General features: G+C 35.3%; 1 protein-coding gene across 1 annotated transcript; it reads left to right on the forward strand.

Annotated features, from left to right (window-relative positions):
* Positions 1-12,914: 12,914 nt before the first annotated feature.
* Positions 12,915-20,262, forward strand: LOC109088773. The gene is made up of 8 exons (XM_042771644.1): positions 12,915-13,192; positions 16,527-16,712; positions 16,871-16,989; positions 17,436-17,539; positions 18,743-18,810; positions 19,724-19,833; positions 19,956-20,046; positions 20,123-20,262. Exons 1-7 carry the CDS (start codon positions 12,967-12,969, stop codon positions 19,974-19,976), a joined length of 834 nt encoding a protein of 277 aa, XP_042627578.1. The 5' UTR covers positions 12,915-12,966; the 3' UTR covers positions 19,977-20,046; positions 20,123-20,262.
* The last annotated feature ends 134 nt before the right edge of the window (positions 20,263-20,396 follow it).

Consider the following 20,396-nt stretch of genomic DNA (forward strand, 5'->3'; position numbering starts at 1 on the left):
TTGTCTTTTTTGTATAGCCTACATAAATAATATATTTAAATTGCAATTTTATGAAAAATTAGATAAAAAAAATAAAATTGCATAATTTTTCTCCATTTTTCTCTTTTTCTCCACCTTTTTGTAAATAAACATATTAGTGCAGTGGTTCTCAACCACATTCCTGGAGGACCCCCAACGCTGCAGATTTTCTATGTCTCCTTAATCAAACACACCTGATTCAGATCATCAGCTCATTAGTAGAGACTCCAAGACCTGAAATTGGTGTGTCAGACAAAGGAGAGATGCAAAATGTGCAGTGTTGGGGGGCCTCCAGGAACGAGGTTGGGAACCACTGCATTAGTGGACATTCTTTAACAGTGATCAAACTTAAGTAAGCGTCAAAGCATTATCATTTGTGTGGTGAAATCAGGTAAGCAATCAATGCAGGTTTAAGATACTGAACATTGTAGTCAATATCTGTCATTGGAAAACAACATGAGCTTTTATTGTGCCTACATTTACAGCTATCGCCAGCAGGTGGCACTTATTTAAAACCTCTTTTTGTTCAGAGATTATGCACTCATCAGACAAACAGTTATTAGGTGCACTGGTGATGTTATCCATTTAAATGAGTTTAAAGACTTAAAGTATTTAAATATGGTATTTAAGACTTTATATAAGAATTTCGGGAATAGAATGAGAGCTTGTACTTAGGTGAGGACAGGTATAAAAACTTGATTTGGCTTTACTGACAAGATAAGTATTCTACTGTACTAAAGTCCTAGGCCACCCTGAAAATTGTTGTTAAATCAATTTATCTGTGAAATGATGAGGTAATCTGTTAAAGCACTTCATGACATTTAAGTTAACAAATAAACATAAAAATACTAAGTAGCTCTGTTTTTTTTTTTTTTTTTTTTGAAAAACACATATATAGTCTATTTGTAAGTAATCTACTGGCTATGGCAGAATACTAATTGTACTGCAAACTGCTCAATGATGTATACCATCAAGGTAGCTGAACAAACTCAGGGTTACAAGAATAGTTTTGAATTGACAAAACCAATGCAATCAGGCTTTGTTGATACCATGAAGCAGCTCATGAACTTTCTCTGTCAACTTTGACCTTAAAGCTATTAACCAAACCCCTGAAACAACTCAGTGTTATTGGCAGCAGATCAAGAGAAAATATAATTTACACCCCTGCAACAACTCAGTGTTGCCTTTGTTGACCCGCCACCCTAACCGGCAGTTTACTCACATGAGACTGTGCTATTTATGCTAACTCATTTTTTTCAGTTCCCCACTTACTTTACCTTCCTCAAGCACTGACAAAACACAGACTCTGACTGAGCCAGGCCAGTTGACCTCCAAGCTTGTGATCATACTTCATACAAATCATCTATTGTTCTTATGACTTTATGGGGAGGGATGTAAAACTCTGTTCCTGGAGGGCCACTCTCCTGAAGAGCTTGATTAGCTGGTTCAGGTGTGTTGGAGCTGGTCTAAAATTATATTTTAAAGGGGTCATATGATGCAATTTGTCCTTTCTCTTTAGAGTGTTACAAGCTCTTGGTGCATAAAGAATATCTGTAAAGTTGCAAAGACTTAAGTCTCAAATCCAAAGAGATATTCTTTATAAAAGTTAAGACTTGTCCACGCCCTCCTAAAACACCTCCTTTAAACATGCCCCCACATGTTTACATCACTGTGTGGGAAGATTTGCATAACACCGTCCAAATGTTTACACAAAGAAAGAAGGCGTAACTTTTATTCTCGCTGTAGTATTGTTGTTGCCGCTGCTACTTTGTTTAGCTTTCCAAAAAAGGACAATATCCACTTTGTCATGCCTAGAGCTGATCCATGCTGGTCGCTGAGGAAATACATCAACTTTGCACTGTGGATCACCGGATCGGCTTTCACCGTGGACAAAACAGAGTCCAGACTGGGGTTGTCACATGTGGTTGCTGCAAGCCCGCCGGCCGCGCCATTTTCTAGCCCGCCAGCCATTCCTCACTCAAGCCCGCAGTGTGTGAAGCTGTGTGACGCATTTTATGGAGGACTGTTTCCTGACCCTGCAGAGTAGCTTACAATGGGTCTGTGCTCAAAGGCTGTTTAATATAGTGGAGCAGTTCCAAATTTGCAAGGACAGTCTGGTGCTTCTGACTCACAGCCTATAAGTAATTTTTTTTTTATATTTAAAGAATTTGCCACTGATGATTAGAGTAGCGCTTGTTGTTTGTCATTTCTCTGATCACAAATGCAGACATGGTTTTATGTTTACGTGGCACGATACACAACGCAACGCATAAAAACGCAGTATAAGTATTATAATCAGTAATTATGTCCCCACTGGATGTCAGTCACACGCTTGAGGTATTCAAGCAATCAAAGCACACTGGATAGCTGGCCAATCAGCATACAACTCGCTTCTCAGAATGATGAGCATAGGGGATCAACAATAATGTACACTGTGTGGAAAATAATGTTTTTTTTAACCTTAAACCGCATAAAAACTGCATTACACCAAATACACAACATAATGTTCTTTTTAGCAACGTCATATGACCCCTTTAACAGTATAACCATTTTTGCTTACCTCCACTGTAACTGATTTCTCCACAAAAATGTTAATGCTTTGATGCTAACTTTATTGCTAAACACTAATGCGTTTATTTACAAAAGGGCATGAGTGTAGAAAAATTAGGTAATTTTATTTTTATCAAATTTTCCATAAAACTACTGTTTTAATATATTATTATACTATAGGCTATACAAAAAAGGACAAACTAAAATAAGCTAAATAAGCTGATCTATTGCATGGTAAGTGGTGGTTATGTGGTCTATGAATGGTACACCCCCCTAAGCTCACAGAAATTGTTTGCAGCAACCAATGACACGGACCCGGTCAAAGTGATTTTTAAGGGTATTTCACACGTATTTAACTCATATTACACACATATTTAACACATTATATACATGTTGAACACGCGCAAACAACATGTATTTAACGTGAAATATGCATATTTAACGTGTTGTTGACATGTTAAAATTCAGTGTTTTGTCCCTTTTGGCCTTCCATAGGTCAAATCTGCGTTCGCGTTTTGGCCAGAGACAGCCACGTTTTTACATAGCTGTGCAGTAAAACCAATCACACACGATTCTTTTGAGCTTATGAATTCAATGGCTAATCAAAGACATTCAGATGAGACATCGATGAAACGCCAGTGTTTTGTTCAGTGCGCACTCTCACTGATTAAATTCTGCTCTCTGGTGAATTCTCTCATCAGAAACAACAATGTGCAGATGTGTACAATGTAAGCAAGATATCAATTTCACAATGTAAACAGCTTAATTTTAGTGGGAGTTTCTGAGAGTGCTTGAACTTCAGCTAGACTGAAGTCAATAATAATGTTCTTTGATAATGTAAATGATATTTGCTATCTTTCTGCAGAATAAAAGTGTTATAATTAGTCACTTAATGTATTTATTTATTAATAATTGCCATTAATAGTATTCATCATCTGTTTGATTACGTCTTTGATAGATTTTTACTTAAATTTATTGAACTTGTAAATTGATTTAAAGTTGGTGTAGTGAATCATATACTAAATATATTGTAGAAACATAATTTTCTGTAAAGTTGCTTTGCAACAATTTGTATCGTGAAAAGCGCTATACAAATAAACTTGAATTGAACTGAACTGAACTGAAATTTATTAAATTCACATTAAAAGAAAAAGTCATTCATATTAAAAATATTTTATTATGTGATACCCATATCTGGTAGGCCTACTTATGTAAAAAGAGTTTTATTATTTTTTTGCATAGTTAATAGATTTCACTAACATTTGGCTACTTAACCTTTTGTCATTTCCACTTCAAACTGTCAAACTAGTATGAAAATAAATTAATGGGAGCCATCTAGTGACCGATTGCAAAAGTTTATTTAAAAAGGCCTAACTATGTTTTGAATCATTTTTCAATCATTAAATTAATTAAGGATTTAAATATTTTTAGGGTAATGAACAATTAAAGGGAAAAGCACAAAAAATGTATTTAAAAATATATTTTTGTAATCAAATTATAATGACTGTAATATTTTTTATAAAGATTTTTATAATGATGAAAGCAATATTTTTATTAAAAATATGCAGCAAAAAAAAAAAAAAAAAAAAAAAAGTTGTATGCACTTGATATTACTTTTTGCCATTTAACATTTCTGTCATAAAACAGTGGTCAAATATGAAATATTTAACGTTTCGATCGCCCCAGGTGGCTGGCCCCAGTATAGGTCATAAACCCCAACCTCTTCATGTAATCTAATGGGATGTGAGACAAACTAAATAGTCAAATTACACTTCAAATATTTTTTTTTTCAAAGATTGTTTATATTATTTTAGGTAGTTCTTATCATACTGTCATGTATGTTCAAGGGTTATTTTTTCTAATAAGTTTTTTTTTTTAATCAGTTATTTGATGTTATAAAAACGGGGTGTGGTGTCATGACTGTGATCTTGCAATTGGGTCTGTTTGATACCACGGCTCCACCTCACGATCAATACTGTGCAGACTCGGGCTCCAAATGATGTCATTTTCGCAAGATGAGAGCGGCCATACTGAGACCCTGTCCCAAACTGCACATTTCATGTGCACTTGCAGTCTTGTGGTCTTAATGGACGCCGCATGCACATGTCTGTTAAGTCTACGAGACCGTAGGGTGCCCCATTCCTCATTTTAGCTTTTCGCATTGATTTCATTCATTTTCGCAGCAAACTTCTACCTGACAGTCAAAGCAGCATTACGTCACGAAAGTTTCAAGACTCAGAGGAAGACTGCAAGGGTTTAGGGTGTGATTTGGGACAGGGCCTGAGAATGTTTTGGCTTTACTTTTTATCGTGGAAGGAATATATTGCACTTGCACCCATCTGTTCTGAAAACAAGGTTATTGGCGCGTTGCTATTTTGAGGCAACTGAAAATGATTGCACCACTGACCAACTAAAACCTGGTCTAAAGTCAATGGTGCAATATTTTATTTTATTTATTTAGAGGTCGCGTTAGTGATAAGCGCTTATAGGCAGATGCACAACGAGTGTACACTCTGCTTATTACACACACAGGGACGTGGAGCATCACACAAACGTGCCAAATATTAAAAATTAACGGATTACAATGTAAGAGATTATTATTGTGCCCTGTAGATGGTAGATGGTGCACTTTCACCTTGCGCATGAACAGAACCGTTTCCTCTCTGGAGAAGCGTTCAGTCTTTGCTCTTGCAAATTCTGCCATGTAAATAGCGAATTTGAGTTTTTGCTATTTTAACTGGCTTTTAAAGGGAGATGAAACTCTTATTGGTTTATTGCACGTTACGCTCATCCAATTAGCAGCTACACTCAGGAAAGAAAGAAAAGAGAGAGAGAGAGAAAAGAAAAAAAGAGAGAGAGAGAAAGCAGGGGCTGGTTACACAGGACTTTTTTTTAATATAACTCAAATTGTATTAATCTAAAAGAAAGTCATATATACCTAGGATGGCTTGAGGGTGAGTAAATCATGCATGGAGTAATTTTCATTTTTGGGTGAACTATCCCTTTAACCCTAACACTTATTTGTCTTTAGTTCTTTACTTCTAAGTTCATTATAAGCAGCTGACATTCTGCAATCTTTTACTTGGTCTCGTTCTAGTGGTGACAAAATGTGCAGTTTCATTATCAATATTAATATGAGCTTGCATGATTGCTGAATCTTTGCTCGACAAGATTCTATCTTTCCTTTTCCCCAGATGAAATGGAGGCTAAATCCAGAGTTTACATGCTTTTCCAATTTCTTGTTTTAATTGTTTTATTATCTAAACTTATTGTGTTTATATTTATGACTTCGGTCACACTTTTTTCTCCTCATTAAATCTCACTGTTTTTTTTGTTTACTCTGTGCAAGGCAAGTTTAATTATATAGCACATTTCATAAACACAATGGTGATTCAATTGCTTAAACTGGCAATTAAGAGAGAAAAATATTATTTAAAATATATGCTGTCAAATTTTAAATAGTTTAACAATAAAAATGAGTAAGGGATAAAAGGTAGTAAATATATAAATAAATGTAAAATGTTACATTTAAAAATTATTAAAAGAAATGCGAAAGAAACTGTATATACAGTACTATTCAAAAGTTTTTCACTTGATCAAAAGTGACAGTGAAGACTTTTACATTGTTACATGTAAATATTCTCTATTCATCAAGGAATCCTGCAAAGAAATTATCACCGTTTCCACAAAAATATTAAACAGCACAACTGTTTTCAACATTGATAATAATAAAAATGTTTCTTAAGCAGCAAATCAGCATATTAGAATGATTTCTGAAGGATCATGTGGAAGATCTGAATCATTTTGGTCGTATTAGCTCCCACACGGTGCTGTACCCGGGTCTTTAGACGACCAGCAATGGCTACATTCATTTCACAAGAAAATGTTTCCTGTTAAGTTGTACCAGTGATGACAGAAGTAAATAATTGTTTTCCAACATAAAATGCACTTGTGTACCACCTTCGTTTGAGGTCTGATATTAATACTGAAATCCGTGGTCCTACTTCATATGGCATAATCGCTAAAAGGAGACGATTGTAGTTCAGTCACCAACAGATTTGTTAAACTTTAATTAGAAGCTGTCAGTGACAAAAAAAAAAAAAAAAGAAAACCTTTGCTGACATACAGTAGGCGTTTACTGCATACAAATCAATGGAAATGGGCATAGAGAATATTCTTAATTTTTTCTTATGTCTCATTTTTTCATCAGCTGTGGGATGTTGAATATTATGTTCCATTATATTATAAATATGATTATTATTACACTCGTTATCAACCTAATCCAACACTGTGGGTTCAAACATATAAGTTGTGGTTAAACAAAATGATAGTGTGTATTTAATTTAATGCATAATGGAATAGTTCACCCAAAAATGAAAATTAGCTGAAGATTTACTCACCCTCTGGCCATCCAGAGTTTTTTCTTCAATTTAGCATTACATCACTTGCTCTCAAACAGCTCTGCATAGTTCTAAACGTACATGCTGGTGGATTTTGAAGTGAGAGGACAACAGGGCATGGACTTTGTCCCTGGATGAAGTGTTATGAATTATGTACTATTTTGGCCAGAAGAAGTTAAAGCACGTTTAATGATGAATTTGTTTCTCACAAAAACGCCACTTAAACCTTTTCCTACTCACCACATGGGGGAGACATTGACCTTTATGGCCACAGCGGTTTCAGCTCCAGGGCCTTGAGATAAGCCTTGAGAGAGAGAGTGAGTGAGTGAGTGAGTGAGTGAGTGAGTGAGGGTGTTAGGCTTAACAAAATCTTTATTAGACCTTTCTCCTTTTACATCAATACAATTTTCTTACAAAAAATTCCATGTCATAAATCACATTTCTATTTATATCTACACATTTAAAACCAACATTTCATTTTCTCCAATTTGACAAAGTGCTCCCCCTACCGACCACATTTCGGAAAACATTACAATGTCACTGACCAATTTGTAATATGTATACTCTATCTTGATTCTAGCAGTTATCATCCCTCTTAGTACCATTTCCGCATTAACTGGACCTATACCTAACATTTTATTTTTTCTTGTTTTCCATATGGACAACTTAGCTGAGCCCATCAGAAAATTCAGTAAACATTTCTTCCTCCTTTCTTGAAAATTATAAATTGGACCACTTATAAACTTCTGATAAGAAAAATTCTCCCCAAACTTTATAAACACTTGTGTTAAAAAATTAAACATTCCCTTCAACCTAAAACAATCAATAAATAAATGATTAACCGTTTCTTCTAAGCCACAAAATAAACACTCTATCCCCACTGCCGGATTGAGGTTTGCAAATTTGTTGTTTGTATTTTTTGTCTTGATTATAGGTGTTATCTGCAAGTCTGCAGTACGCTTCTCCACAGGCAACTTATACAGAGACCTCCAACATGCCTTAAACTCTGTCCCAAACACTTCTGACCACCTCCAAGTCTTCACTCCTCTTAGTACAGTCTGATGCATAACTTTTACACACGTTACATAGATTTCCTTCTTCTTAATATCTTGAAAACTCCCCAACTCGGGGTACTCAAAAGATAAAATTGAATGTCCAGTTTCCTCCATCTCCTCTTGCACAGCAGCAGATACTTTGATGGGTGGAAATGTATAGAGCCCATCCCAGTCCTGTGACAGTGCCTCTCTGCAGGCCCCCGGTAGAGCTGCCCACACGTCCTCCATTATTCGTCTCATGAGTCGAAGAGATCTCAACCCTGTAACACTCTGCAAAGACTCAGCTGTTTTCCAAGTCATCACCACTTCTCAGATCTCCCAACTTGACATACCCAGCCTTCACAAAGAAGCTTTCCACAGATTTAGAGGACAAAATCCTTGTTCTTATTAATGGGTTGTGGAACAGCGGTTCTCCCCAGATCCAGTCCTCAGGTTGTAAAATATCTCTGTGTATAATAAATGTCTTTTTCCAACCTTTTATCATTGACTTATAAAAAGGTGTCAACTCTTTCAAATCCACTTCATCACTTTTCAGTAAAAAAAGCTGTTTATCATACAATAATCCAGATGTTTTCCGCAGAAGAGCACAAGCAACATTAATCCACCCACCATTCTCCTCGTACAATAGTCTCTGGGCTGCTTGCAATCGAAAAGCATTTATGCGGCTTCGTACATCTATTAGGCCTTGCCCTCCTTCAATCACTGGTAGATAAAGTGCCTGCCGAGGAATCCACTTTTGACCAGACCAGAAAAAGTCCACCAGTTTCCTCTGAATCTCCTTAATAAGGTCATCTGGTGGCTCAAGCACATTCAGTTTGTGCCATAACATAGAGGCCGTCAGGTTGTTTGTAATTAGGACTCTGCCTCTATAAGATAGTTCGGGCAATAGCCAGTTCCACTTAGACAACTTAGCAACAACCTTTCCAAGCAGACCCTCCCAGTTCTTTTCTTTATACTTATCAGTGCCTAGATACACCCCTAAAACTTTAAAACCTTCCTTTCCCCATTTCAATCCTTCAGGAAGTTGAGGTGGTCCCTTACCATCCCAAGACCCCACAGCAAACCCATCACACTTTGCCCAGTTTACCTTGGCTGAAGAAGACTTTTCATAAAGGTTTAAATTTTTACAAAGTATCTGAATATCATTTTGACCAGAAATAAAAATATTTACATCATCTGCATAAGCAGACACAGAATACCTTAGACCTGAATTATCTCCTGGTATCATTAAACCTTGCAACTCATTTCTTAGCTTACACAGTAAGGGTTCTATAGCTAAACTATAAAGTTGTCCTGATAGAGGACATCCCTGCCTAATTCCTCTTTTAACAGGGATTGGACAACTCAGGCCACCTCCTATCTTAAGCATAACTGAAGCATCTTCATACAGTATTTTTATCCAAGAAATAATATTCTCCCCAAATCCAAAGGTTTTTAAAACAGTAAAAAGGTATTCATGACCTACCCGGTCAAAAGCTTTCTCTTGGTCAATAGATAAAAAACCCACATCAAGATTGTTTCTAATAGATAAATCAATCACATCTCTCATAAGAAACATATTGTCCATTATTGTCCGACCAGGAATACAGTAAGTTTGTTCACTTTTCACCACAACATGCAAAATATTTTTTAGTCTGTTTCCTAAACATTTAGACAAAATTTTATAATCGAGACACAATAAAGACACTGGTCGCCAATTCTTCAACAAGCCTAGGTCTCCACTTTTTGGCAGAAGTGATAACACAGCTCTTTGACAGCTGTTTGGTAGACAACCTCTTTTAAAACATTCACAAAATACATCATACAAATCTTCTCCTAAGACACCCCAAAAAGCTTTATAAAATTCTGCTGGCAACCCATCAATTCCTGGTGACTTTCCTGTAGAGAGCTCTTTGACCGCCTTCGAAAGTTCATCAAAAGAAATCATTACGTCCACTGAATTTTTTTCCTCAGGCCTTAATTTAGGAAGATCTCTTAAGAACTGGTCCATAGATTCAACATCACAGCCCATATTTCCAAACAGTTCTTTATAAAATTCAATGCCCATTGTTCTCATTTCTGTTGGGTCTGAAGTAATAGTTCCATTTCTTCTTTTAAGATGAAGCATACATTTCTTTTGTGCTTCCTTTCAAGTCCAAAAAAATAAGCAGTTGGAGCATCCATTTCTTTAATTGATGATATTCTAGCTCGAACTAGTGCACCTTTCACTCTTTGTTCCAACAATGACTTCAATTCAATTTTTTTCTTTTTTAAAATATTCACTGAACCATCATTAACAACATCAATCATTCTTTTTTCCATTTCATTAATCTCAAACTCCAACATTTTCACATTTCTCTTCATTGTAGCAGTAGCATTATAAGAAAATTGTTGACAAAAAACTTTAATCTGCGCTTTTCCCACCTCCCACCATTGAGTCAGATTTTCAAAATTATTTTTCCTCTGTCTCCAAATTTCCCAAAAACTACAGAATTTCTCATAAAAATCTGTATCCTGTAATAGTTTTACATTAAAATGCCAATAAAATTTTGGTCTTGACATTTTCACAACATTATAATCTAAAGTAACCATATGATGGTCCGAAAAACCATTTGGTAAAATATTAGTGTTAGTTACTCTATTTTATTTCTGACTTACTTATATATAACCTATCCAGTCTTGCTCCTGTCATAACAGAATATAATATCTTTATCCAGGTATATTGCTTCACTAACTCATTTCTACTTCTCCACACATCCACCAACTTTAAATTATTTGTTATATCAAGTAATAACTTACTAGATTTTGAGTGAGGCTCATCCCCATTCCTATCTAATACGAAATTTGTTGTACAATTCCAGTCACCCCCTATAACAACACATATATTGCCATCATCATATTGTTTTATTGCATCATTTAATTTTTTATATGTTATTTCACGATGCCATCCTATATTAGGAGCATACACATTAACAAAAAGGAATTTAACACTTTTAATTTCTGCTATAACTAATAACACTCTACCTTTTTCTACCTCTATTGTGGTCACAATTTTTAAATCCAAATGTTTTGAGAAGAGAACTGCAACACCCATACTTAAATTTGTTCCATGACTTAATTTACACTCTCCTTCCCACCATCTATACCACTCCAATTCATTATTACTATCGGAATGTGTTTCTTGTAAAAAAGTTACTTTGACATCATTTAATATAATAAATTCAGAAATCAGTGCTCTTTTGACCCTATCTCTTCCTCCATTGATGTTTAAGGATCCTACTCTTATAGACTCCATAATAAGGTTCCAATGGAGGAAAAAGAAAGACAGAGAACAAAGAAGAAATAGAAACACCCTTAGTGAATAATACATCATTTAAATTTCCTTTTTTTCGGGGCTTTCCCCCTTCTTATTTTCGTGACAAACTTTCTCAATCGATACCTCTTCCTCCTACTCAGTTTGTCCTCTCCAACTCGTTTCATCCAGTATAATGCAGAACTTTCAAATTTCTTAGTGTCAGTAAAGTAATCCTTCACTTCTGCTACCTTCCCGAAAGTCTCATCCAGAAAAGCATCTATTTCCTCCAAAGTGTAAAACTGGTCACCTCCCATCTGAGATAAATTTGACACATCTGATACATCTGACAAATCATCATCACTTTCTTCCTCTCCTTCATTTTCAATTCTCTCTTCTGAATTCTTACCCTCTGAATTCACAATGCTATTACTTGATTGATCTCTATCAACTGACATCACTTCCTCACCATGCTCTACCTTCTCCACTTGCTCTGTATTCTTCTCAGTTTCCTTCATCACCATCTCCTCAATCAGCTCTATCTCACCATTCACATTCTCTACCACTTCAGTAGACACTTCAGTATTATTAGACTCGCTCTCAGCACCAACACTACCTAAATCCTTGTTATTAAGCACATTTTGATCTTCATTTTCCAATTTTTCTTCCACGGTTTGCTCTGCACTACCATTCGTATCTGTCTCATTCGTCACTTCTTCTCTTTGCGGGCATGTCAATCTTACGTGTCCTACAGCCCCGCAACCATAACAGCGCAATTCCCCAGCGTTCGCATACAACATGTACGATTTTCCTTCGTACACGCAACGAAAAGACACGTTTAATGTTGGGGCATTCAAAAACATAAACACCTGCCGTGTGAAAGACAACACATGCTTCAAAGACTCATTTTTACATCCAAGCGGTATCATCTTAATTCCACTTGCAAATTTCCCATACCTCAAAAGCTCACGCTGTATATCTTCATCAGGAATAAATGGCGGCACATTTGAAATTACTACTTTCACAGTTGGAGACATTAAAGGTTGAACAATGACAAACGCTCCACTTACCACTATGCCGCTCTCAACCAAACGATTGACTAGTAGTTCCTCCTTCAAAAAGACCACCACGGCCTTGTTCATTCGAGACGCGGAAATGATGTTTTCATGTCCCACTTACTCAGCTACATCCAGCAACACATCCTCCACTGTTATACCAACTTGAGTGATGCATCTAATTCCGTGACGAAGCGACAGCGACGGCGTTCGCACACCCAGGTGCGACGCCATCTCTGCACTTGCCACGTGAATACTGATTCCACAATGCGTCAACTAACCTCAAACTAAACTCAAACTAATAATCGATTTAATATTAGACTTAAACCTCTAATTTACCCGAAAAAATAGTAAGAAAAACAATAGAAAAGTTTAGCGACTCTCCATAAAACCCCTCACCACCACCCCAAACGCTCGCAGCCTCCACCGGAAGTGAGAGAGAGAGAGAGAGAGAGAGAGAGAGAGAGAGAGATCTTTAAGTCATATGACAGGGAGGAGGGGTGTGCTCACTATCAAAACACTTTCTCGTTCTTCTAAAATGAGCTTTCGAATACACCGCCGAGGACTCACGACAACTTCAATGCCTGAGAGAAAGAGTATTCAAAGGATTTGACAAAATGCTCGCATCTTGTGATGAATCACATGTAGAAGGGAAAGATAAAAACCATCTGGACTGTTATGGACCCGTTGGGAAGTTGAAGGGAATGAAGTGCAGCGTCTGTCAGTCCGTCGCACCTGTGATCTCACCTGAGTCTGCCTGCGCGAGCATGTCGCTGCCAGGCGTGATGGACGCAGAGGGGCGAGTGGACGAATCCAGGCTCAGGATGCATATTTTTAAAAACGGTAATACCTAAAGAACCGGTATCATGACATAAGCAGGTTAAGCCATTAGAAGCCGGTTTTGGGTTACAGATGCACTTTGCAAAATATATTGATTGGTTATATATAAAATAATATTGGCACAACAAATGTCTGGATAAAATTAATTCTATGGAATTTTCATCAAAATTTGTAACCAGTTCTGCTATGGATTCTATTAGAATCACAAAGTATGAATTATGAAAGATTATAAACGATGTATATATATACAATATATATATACAATATATATATATATATATATATATATATATATATATATATATATATATATATATATATATATATATATATATATATAAATTGTATTTCCAGTAGAATCTTGTCTTGTTTGGTGCCTGTAGGGCTGTAGGGTTGATTTCAAAGTATGACATTTTTGTTGCCAAATTTTTTTAAACGGCTTAAAATTTAATTAAATGTGTCTTAATGAAAATGTGAAAATGCAGAAGGGACTTTGTGAGTTTTATGTATAGGGGTATAGAATAAAAAAATAAATAATAATAATTATGATATAATACAATAACTAGGTCAACATAAAAACAACAGATGTCCATAATCCCTACTATTGTAAACAAATGTGTGTATTTTCTGATACTGTTATCTCTAGCAATCAATTTCAATAGCATTTTATTGTATTCAAAGGGAAGTCATTAACATTTAAAACAGCTGGATGACTGTCTGGAATTACTGTCTTACTCAAAGGTCCTCCTCTTGTCAAGAGATTTGTTTTCCTACAAACAGATGAATAATGGCTTTTTAGTAATCCTGAGAGCTATAGAATCTGTGCTGTGTAGAACTATATGATTCATGCTAACAGGATTAGTCATACTTTAGACAACAGACAGCATGGTTGCTAGCTGAATTCAATGCTCTTTTAGAGTCAAACAAGACTCTAGATACAGTAGGTCTAAAATGTACTAGCAGCTCACCCTCAGGCCACCCAGGATGTAGATGAGTTTGTTTCTTTATCAGAACAGATTTGGTGAAATTTAGCATTACATCATTTGCTCACTAATGGATACTCTGCAAGTGAATGGGTGCCGTCAGAGTGAGAGTCCAAACACCAGTGCTTGATCTTTGCATGTTTCTCTCCTGATTTAGACAAAATGACTTTTTTACAGGAGCTTTCAGATAGAGGGCTTGTATTTTGGCTGGAAGCAATGGTTTGAAGTTAAAAACATCTTAATGATGGATCTGTTTCTTAAAAACATGCAGCTTTTCACTTCATGTGACGTTAATTGATGGACAGGAGTCATGTGGATTACTTGTGGTTTATTGTGATGATCCTGACGGCACCCATTCACTGCTTTCACTGGATTCATTTATGAGCAGGTGATATAATGCTAAATTTCTCCAAGTCTGTTCTGATGAAGAAACAATTTTGTCTACATCTTGGATGGGTTGAGCGTAAATAAATGTACATTTTCGGGTGAACTGCTTTGTTTTTCAACATTTTTATGGATGGAATTCTTTGGTATAGATTTGGCTATTTCAATTAATCTTGTTTAATCAGCTTATTTTAGCAGCTTTGTTTTTTTGTTTTTTGTTTTCGAGATAAGTGATTTGATTTTTCTTGATGGCCTTGTAGTAATCTATTCAGTGGGTTTCTAAAGTAACTCAGATCTGCACCTATTAGCATTCATGAGATCCGGTCACATTTGAAACTTAATATTCACACCCTAATCCTACAACACAAGTATGTGGCACGAGAGTGTGATGCAAATGTGACCACATCAATATTTTTTAAACACATACAACATCCTCCTTCAGTGTATCTTCTGCTGTGCATGTGAAGGTCTCTCATTTACAAAACACAATCCTCTTATTCGATGAATTTAGAATTTGTAGTGAACAAATTACATAATCAGCTCTGTAAGAAGAGGATAAAGCTGATGTAGAAGGGCATTAGAGGTTGTTTTGTTCTGTGTGGACCCTCAAACTCTCTCTTGGCTGACTGTGCCAGCTCATTGTGAAATGCTGAATTGCTAATGCGATGCGGACGCTGAGGTTTGTCTTGCTCTCTTTGGTGTAACACATTCCTTTAAGGTGATGCAATTAAAAGTTGGTATCTTAAAAGTGATGACGCTCTGTTTGTTTAGTCAGTACATTTGTTTGGACTGTGTATATGTTTAATACTAATGTATTGGCTTTCCAATCAATTGTACAGTATTTAAGGACACTGACAATATCAGCTGACATTCCTTTGTAAGCAAGTTATCAGTTAGCAGCTTTAAATGGAGATGTGACTGGGGGTGTTTAAAAAAAAAAAAAAAAAAAAAAATAGACTTACTTCCAGTGTTATTTTAGAAACATTAAGATACGACCATAGTTCTTCTTAATATTTTGATTCAGTTTTTGTTTTTACATTTTTATTTTAGTTACGATGTTAGTAATTTTATATTGGTTCTAATATTTTGTGTGGTTTTGTAAATATATATGTCTGTATAGTTTTTATTTCAGTTTTAGTTTTAGTTGTTTTAGCAGGCCTATCATTTAACTAAATTAAAGTGAGAAATGTTGCCTTGTCAACTAGCTGGAATAAAAATGTTTGTATATTTTATTTCAAGTAACATTTTATTTAAATGTTTTATTGTTTTAGTTAACTATAATAACCCTGCTTACTTCAATAGAAAAGGACATTTTCAATTTTATTTTATTATTAATATTTTTCTCTCTTTCTGTAATGCATTTATATATATATATATATATATATATATATATATATATATATATATATATATATATATATATATATATATATATATAAATTTTCTGTAAATTACAGCTCTCAAAAATAGTCAATATTCTTGCCAATTAAAAGGAACTGTAATCAATCATTTTAACATGTCCGAGGTTCTCAGGAGAAGTTGTCAGATCTGGGTAAACTTCTATAGTGGTGAGCGAAAACTACATCAAATATAATAGAGTTTGGATTCACTCCAAAAATAGCAATAGCAAAAGAAAAAATCCACAATAATTTTTCTCTGACCTTCCAAATGATTAGTTTGATTACGTTGGTCAAAAATGAGAACGATGTCAAACTTACAGGCACTCCCTCAGCCAGTGTGTTAGAAACATTAGTGCAGCAGCGTTAACCAGTTTTCTATAAGTTATAAAGTTGAGTTATAAAATGAAGAAAGAAAAAAAAATTACAATATAAAAAACTAAATTTATGATGTTAAAAACATCATCACAGTCTGTGAAAAGGGTCCATTGTGAAAAGTGCATGTCCCAAGCCATAGTTTATAGTATATCATCTTCAGATGAAGTTGATTTGTGTCCTGTTTGTGTGATTCAGGTGGCATTTCGCCTGATGAACGTGGTCTGGTATGGCGCTTTCTGTTTGGCATGTACCCCTGCAGCTCTACGGCTCTGGAGCGCCCCCTGCTGCTGGAGCAGATGGCGGTGCGCTATCAGGTCATGAAGAGGAAGTGGCAACAGCTGCTTCCTGGAGCCATTCATCTGCGTCTTAATGGCACTGATGGTAAATTATATTTCTGAGCAGAACAAACACTTTTAATATGTAATGGTTATCCCATATCAACTCTTACTTCCTGCAATAAAAGTCAGTGTTGATATTGAAAACCTAATAATAAATAAATATTCTTTTTTCTCTCTATTTCTGCCTGTTTTTTTTTTCAGCTGAACTGCTGACAGCAGTGAAGTTTTTTGAGCAGAGGCAGGACAGAGAGCAGAATAAACAGCAGTATGATTCAGAAGAGGCCGGAGAGAAGATGTCCTTTTTGCAACTGCAGGCTCAGGTAAAAGAACCTGCTTAAAATGATAGCTCAGCCAAAAATGAAAATTCTGTCATTATTTATTCCCCCTCATGTTGTTCCAAACATGTATGAGTGTATGACTTTGTTTCTTCTGTGGAACACAAAAGAAGATACTTTGAAGAATGTTGGTAACCAAACAGTTTTGGTTCCCATTGACTTCCATAGTATGGACCAAAAAAATACTATAAAAGTCAAATAGAAACAAAACTGTTTGGCAGAATATCTTGTTTTATGTTCCACAGAAAAAGAAATGCATACAGTTTTGAAACTCATGACAATGGTTAGAGGAGCTAAAAAATAAAAGGGCTTTTGATTTCATTTGTATTCATTTTTTTAAGTTATTACAAAGAGAAAAAATCACAATAAGACCAAGAAAGTGTATTAAGAAGTTGGATCCATGTTGATTTCATGCTGACTTTAATGTGCAGGTGCTATTTAAACGGGTAACCTTTGACCTGGAAGAGCTTCAGGAGGCTGTACGCATCATTGACAAAGATGTTCCTCGAACAGACCGAGATCTTCCATACTACCGGTGAGAACTTGTTTTATTTGTGCATTTTAATAAAGAAGATGCCGGTCGTGGAATAGTGGAAAAGCACTTAGGGTCACAATCCTTTAAGAACCTTTTTAGAAAAATAATCTATTTTTTAAAGTTGTATATTGACAAATCCTTATGGCAAGAGGGTGATGAAAATATATTTTGTTGGCTCTTATTATTAACATGACTTTTTATTGCGCTCATTATCCACCCTGCAGTCCTCATTTATGCCTGTTTAATTTCTTATATCTGCTCATTTCCTTTCAGGAAAGATTTCCTTGTTCCTTGTTCCTTGTTCAGATTTCTGTGTTTAATTATTCATCTCTATGGCTACATAAATCATTTCTTTGGATCTTTATCTACAACCCATGTTGTTTTCTCTTTCAAACTTTCTTTTGTCAAAAAGCAGAGTTCCTCAGTGATCTTCATTTCTGCTGAAGAAAGTAGAAAGTCAGTTCGCTCTCATGTTTGTTTAAACAAACCATAAGGAGTTGCCTCATGTATTTGCATCACTCATGTGAGTTGCCAGCTCAAAGTAAACATGTCATTGTCACACCAATTTATCAAACAATCTTGGAGCTCAACGTAAATAACATGCAGGAGTCTGTCTCATCATTTTACTGTGGTTAAACAGTAACTAGATTTGAGTATGGTCAACACGGCTCACTTTGAAAGCATACTTCAGTATCCAAGTACACAGAGAATCCACAGAAAGAGCAGAAATGTATAATAAACTGCAATTATAGGCATGCAGAATAATTACTCATAAAACATAAAGACATTTAAAAAGTATAAATGATGTTTTAGAAGGAATATGGTCGCGTAATGCTTTTCCTATTAAGTATTGTAAACTTTTTTTATTAAAATAATGCTACTCTTATTTAAAATAACAAATGATAATTATATAAACTTATATAACATTAGCCTATTTTGCTGCTGCAACATCAAACACAAACTTTCAACATACCAATCATATTTTTCCTGATAACAATAGACCAAATTTTAAAATACCAGCAGACATGAAATGATAAAGGACTAATTTGATTTAATTTGAGTGTTTTAATAGACTAAAAGCAGATTTGGTATCAAAGTTGTTTTTACTTTGTTAAAATGCTCCTAAATTAAATTAAATTAGTCCTTTGAAGAATAAAGTATTGGCTGGAGAAAGACTTTCTAATCACTTGTGTTTCACCACAGGAATGAAGGTTTGGGTAACCTGCTTGTGTTGAGGGATATCCTAATCACATATGCTGCTTTTCACCCAGGTATGTGGTTGTAAATACACTTTTTGGTCAGTATTTTTTTTTTTTAAGAAATTAATACTTGAATTTAGCAAAGACACATTAAATCGTTTACAATTAACAATAAAGATAAATGCTGTTCTTTTTGTTATCAATAATCCTGAAAAAAGAGATCACTTTATCGCAAAGATATAAAGCAGTGCAACAGTTTTCATTATTGATGATAATAAGAAGAAATATTTCTTGAGCAGCATATTAAAATGATTTCTGAAGGATCATATGACACTGAAGACTAAAGTAATAGCTGCTGAATATTCAGCTTTAACATCACAAGAATAAATAAAAATTTACAATATATTAAAAAAATATATTTATAATTGTAATAATTTTTCATAATATTGCTGTTTTACTGTATTTTTTTTTTTTTTTTTTTATTTTTTTTGAGCAAATGAATGCAGACATATTATGAAATCTTGCTGACCCCAAACTTTTTAAATGTAGTGTTTATTTACACTTCTTTATTTGGCTGTATATGATCTGATTTTTGGGCGACATCTAGTGGTTAAACTGTGAAGCACTGTGTTCGCAAATTCATTGGCTAACTTAAAGGGATACTTCACCCCAGAATGAAAATTTTGTCATTAATCACTTACCCCCATGTTGTTCCAAACTCGTAAAAGCTTAGTTTGTCTTCAGAACACAATTTAAGATATTTTGGATGGGACATTCACGGTCACAAGCCTCCAGGTTTTCATCCAAAATATCTTAAATTGTGTTCCGAAGACGAACAGAGCTTTTACGGGTTTGGAACGACATGGGGGTAAGTGGTTAATGACAAAATTTTCATTTTGGGGTAGAGTAACCCTTTATTGAAACGACATGGGGGTAAGTGGTTAATGACAAAATTTTAATTTTGGGGTATGAATGATCTGTGTAGTCGCTTTCTGGAGGTGCTGGACTCAGAAGTGGACACTTACTGGAGCTTCTCCTGCTACATGGAGAAGTTTTCCAAAGACTTCCGTGCTGATGGACTGTATCGCAAAATGGGTGAGTTTCCTTTGTTTTTCCGAACCATTTAGATCTGTTATTAGCACTAATAATTGCACAATTTCTCACTGGATCTATTGGTAATGATGGTCAAATGCTGTTTCTGTTGTGGTGTTTATCAGAGTTGGAAGCTGCTTTACTAAAAGAGCTGGATCCTCAATTACACTCCCATCTGGTCACAGACAACATGGAAAAAATCACTTTTTGTCACAGGTGGGTTTTGATTTTCTTTTTCTTTTTTTCTTCTCTTTCTGTCACTTCATAAATCTTTCTCTCGTCTTCCATTCAGGTGGCTTCTGTTGGGTTTCCAGCGGGAGTTTGAGCACAGCGATGCTCTGCGTCTGTTTGAGATTTTCAGCTGTGATCATCTGGAGCTCATCTCACAGCAGGTGGATCGGGCTCGATATCAGGAGAGACTGGCACGCAAATACAGCCTGGGTAAAAGTTCTTTCAACTTGCTTTTTAAGAAACCTTTTTCCTAGGTCTTAAGCATTTAATGCCTTTCAAACACTGTTTATCATAAACACTAATATATTTCAAATGATTTTGATTTATGACTGTGA

Source organism: Cyprinus carpio, chromosome A15 (assembly GCF_018340385.1).
Source record: "Cyprinus carpio isolate SPL01 chromosome A15, ASM1834038v1, whole genome shotgun sequence".
NCBI classification, from domain to species: domain Eukaryota; kingdom Metazoa; phylum Chordata; class Actinopteri; order Cypriniformes; family Cyprinidae; genus Cyprinus; species Cyprinus carpio.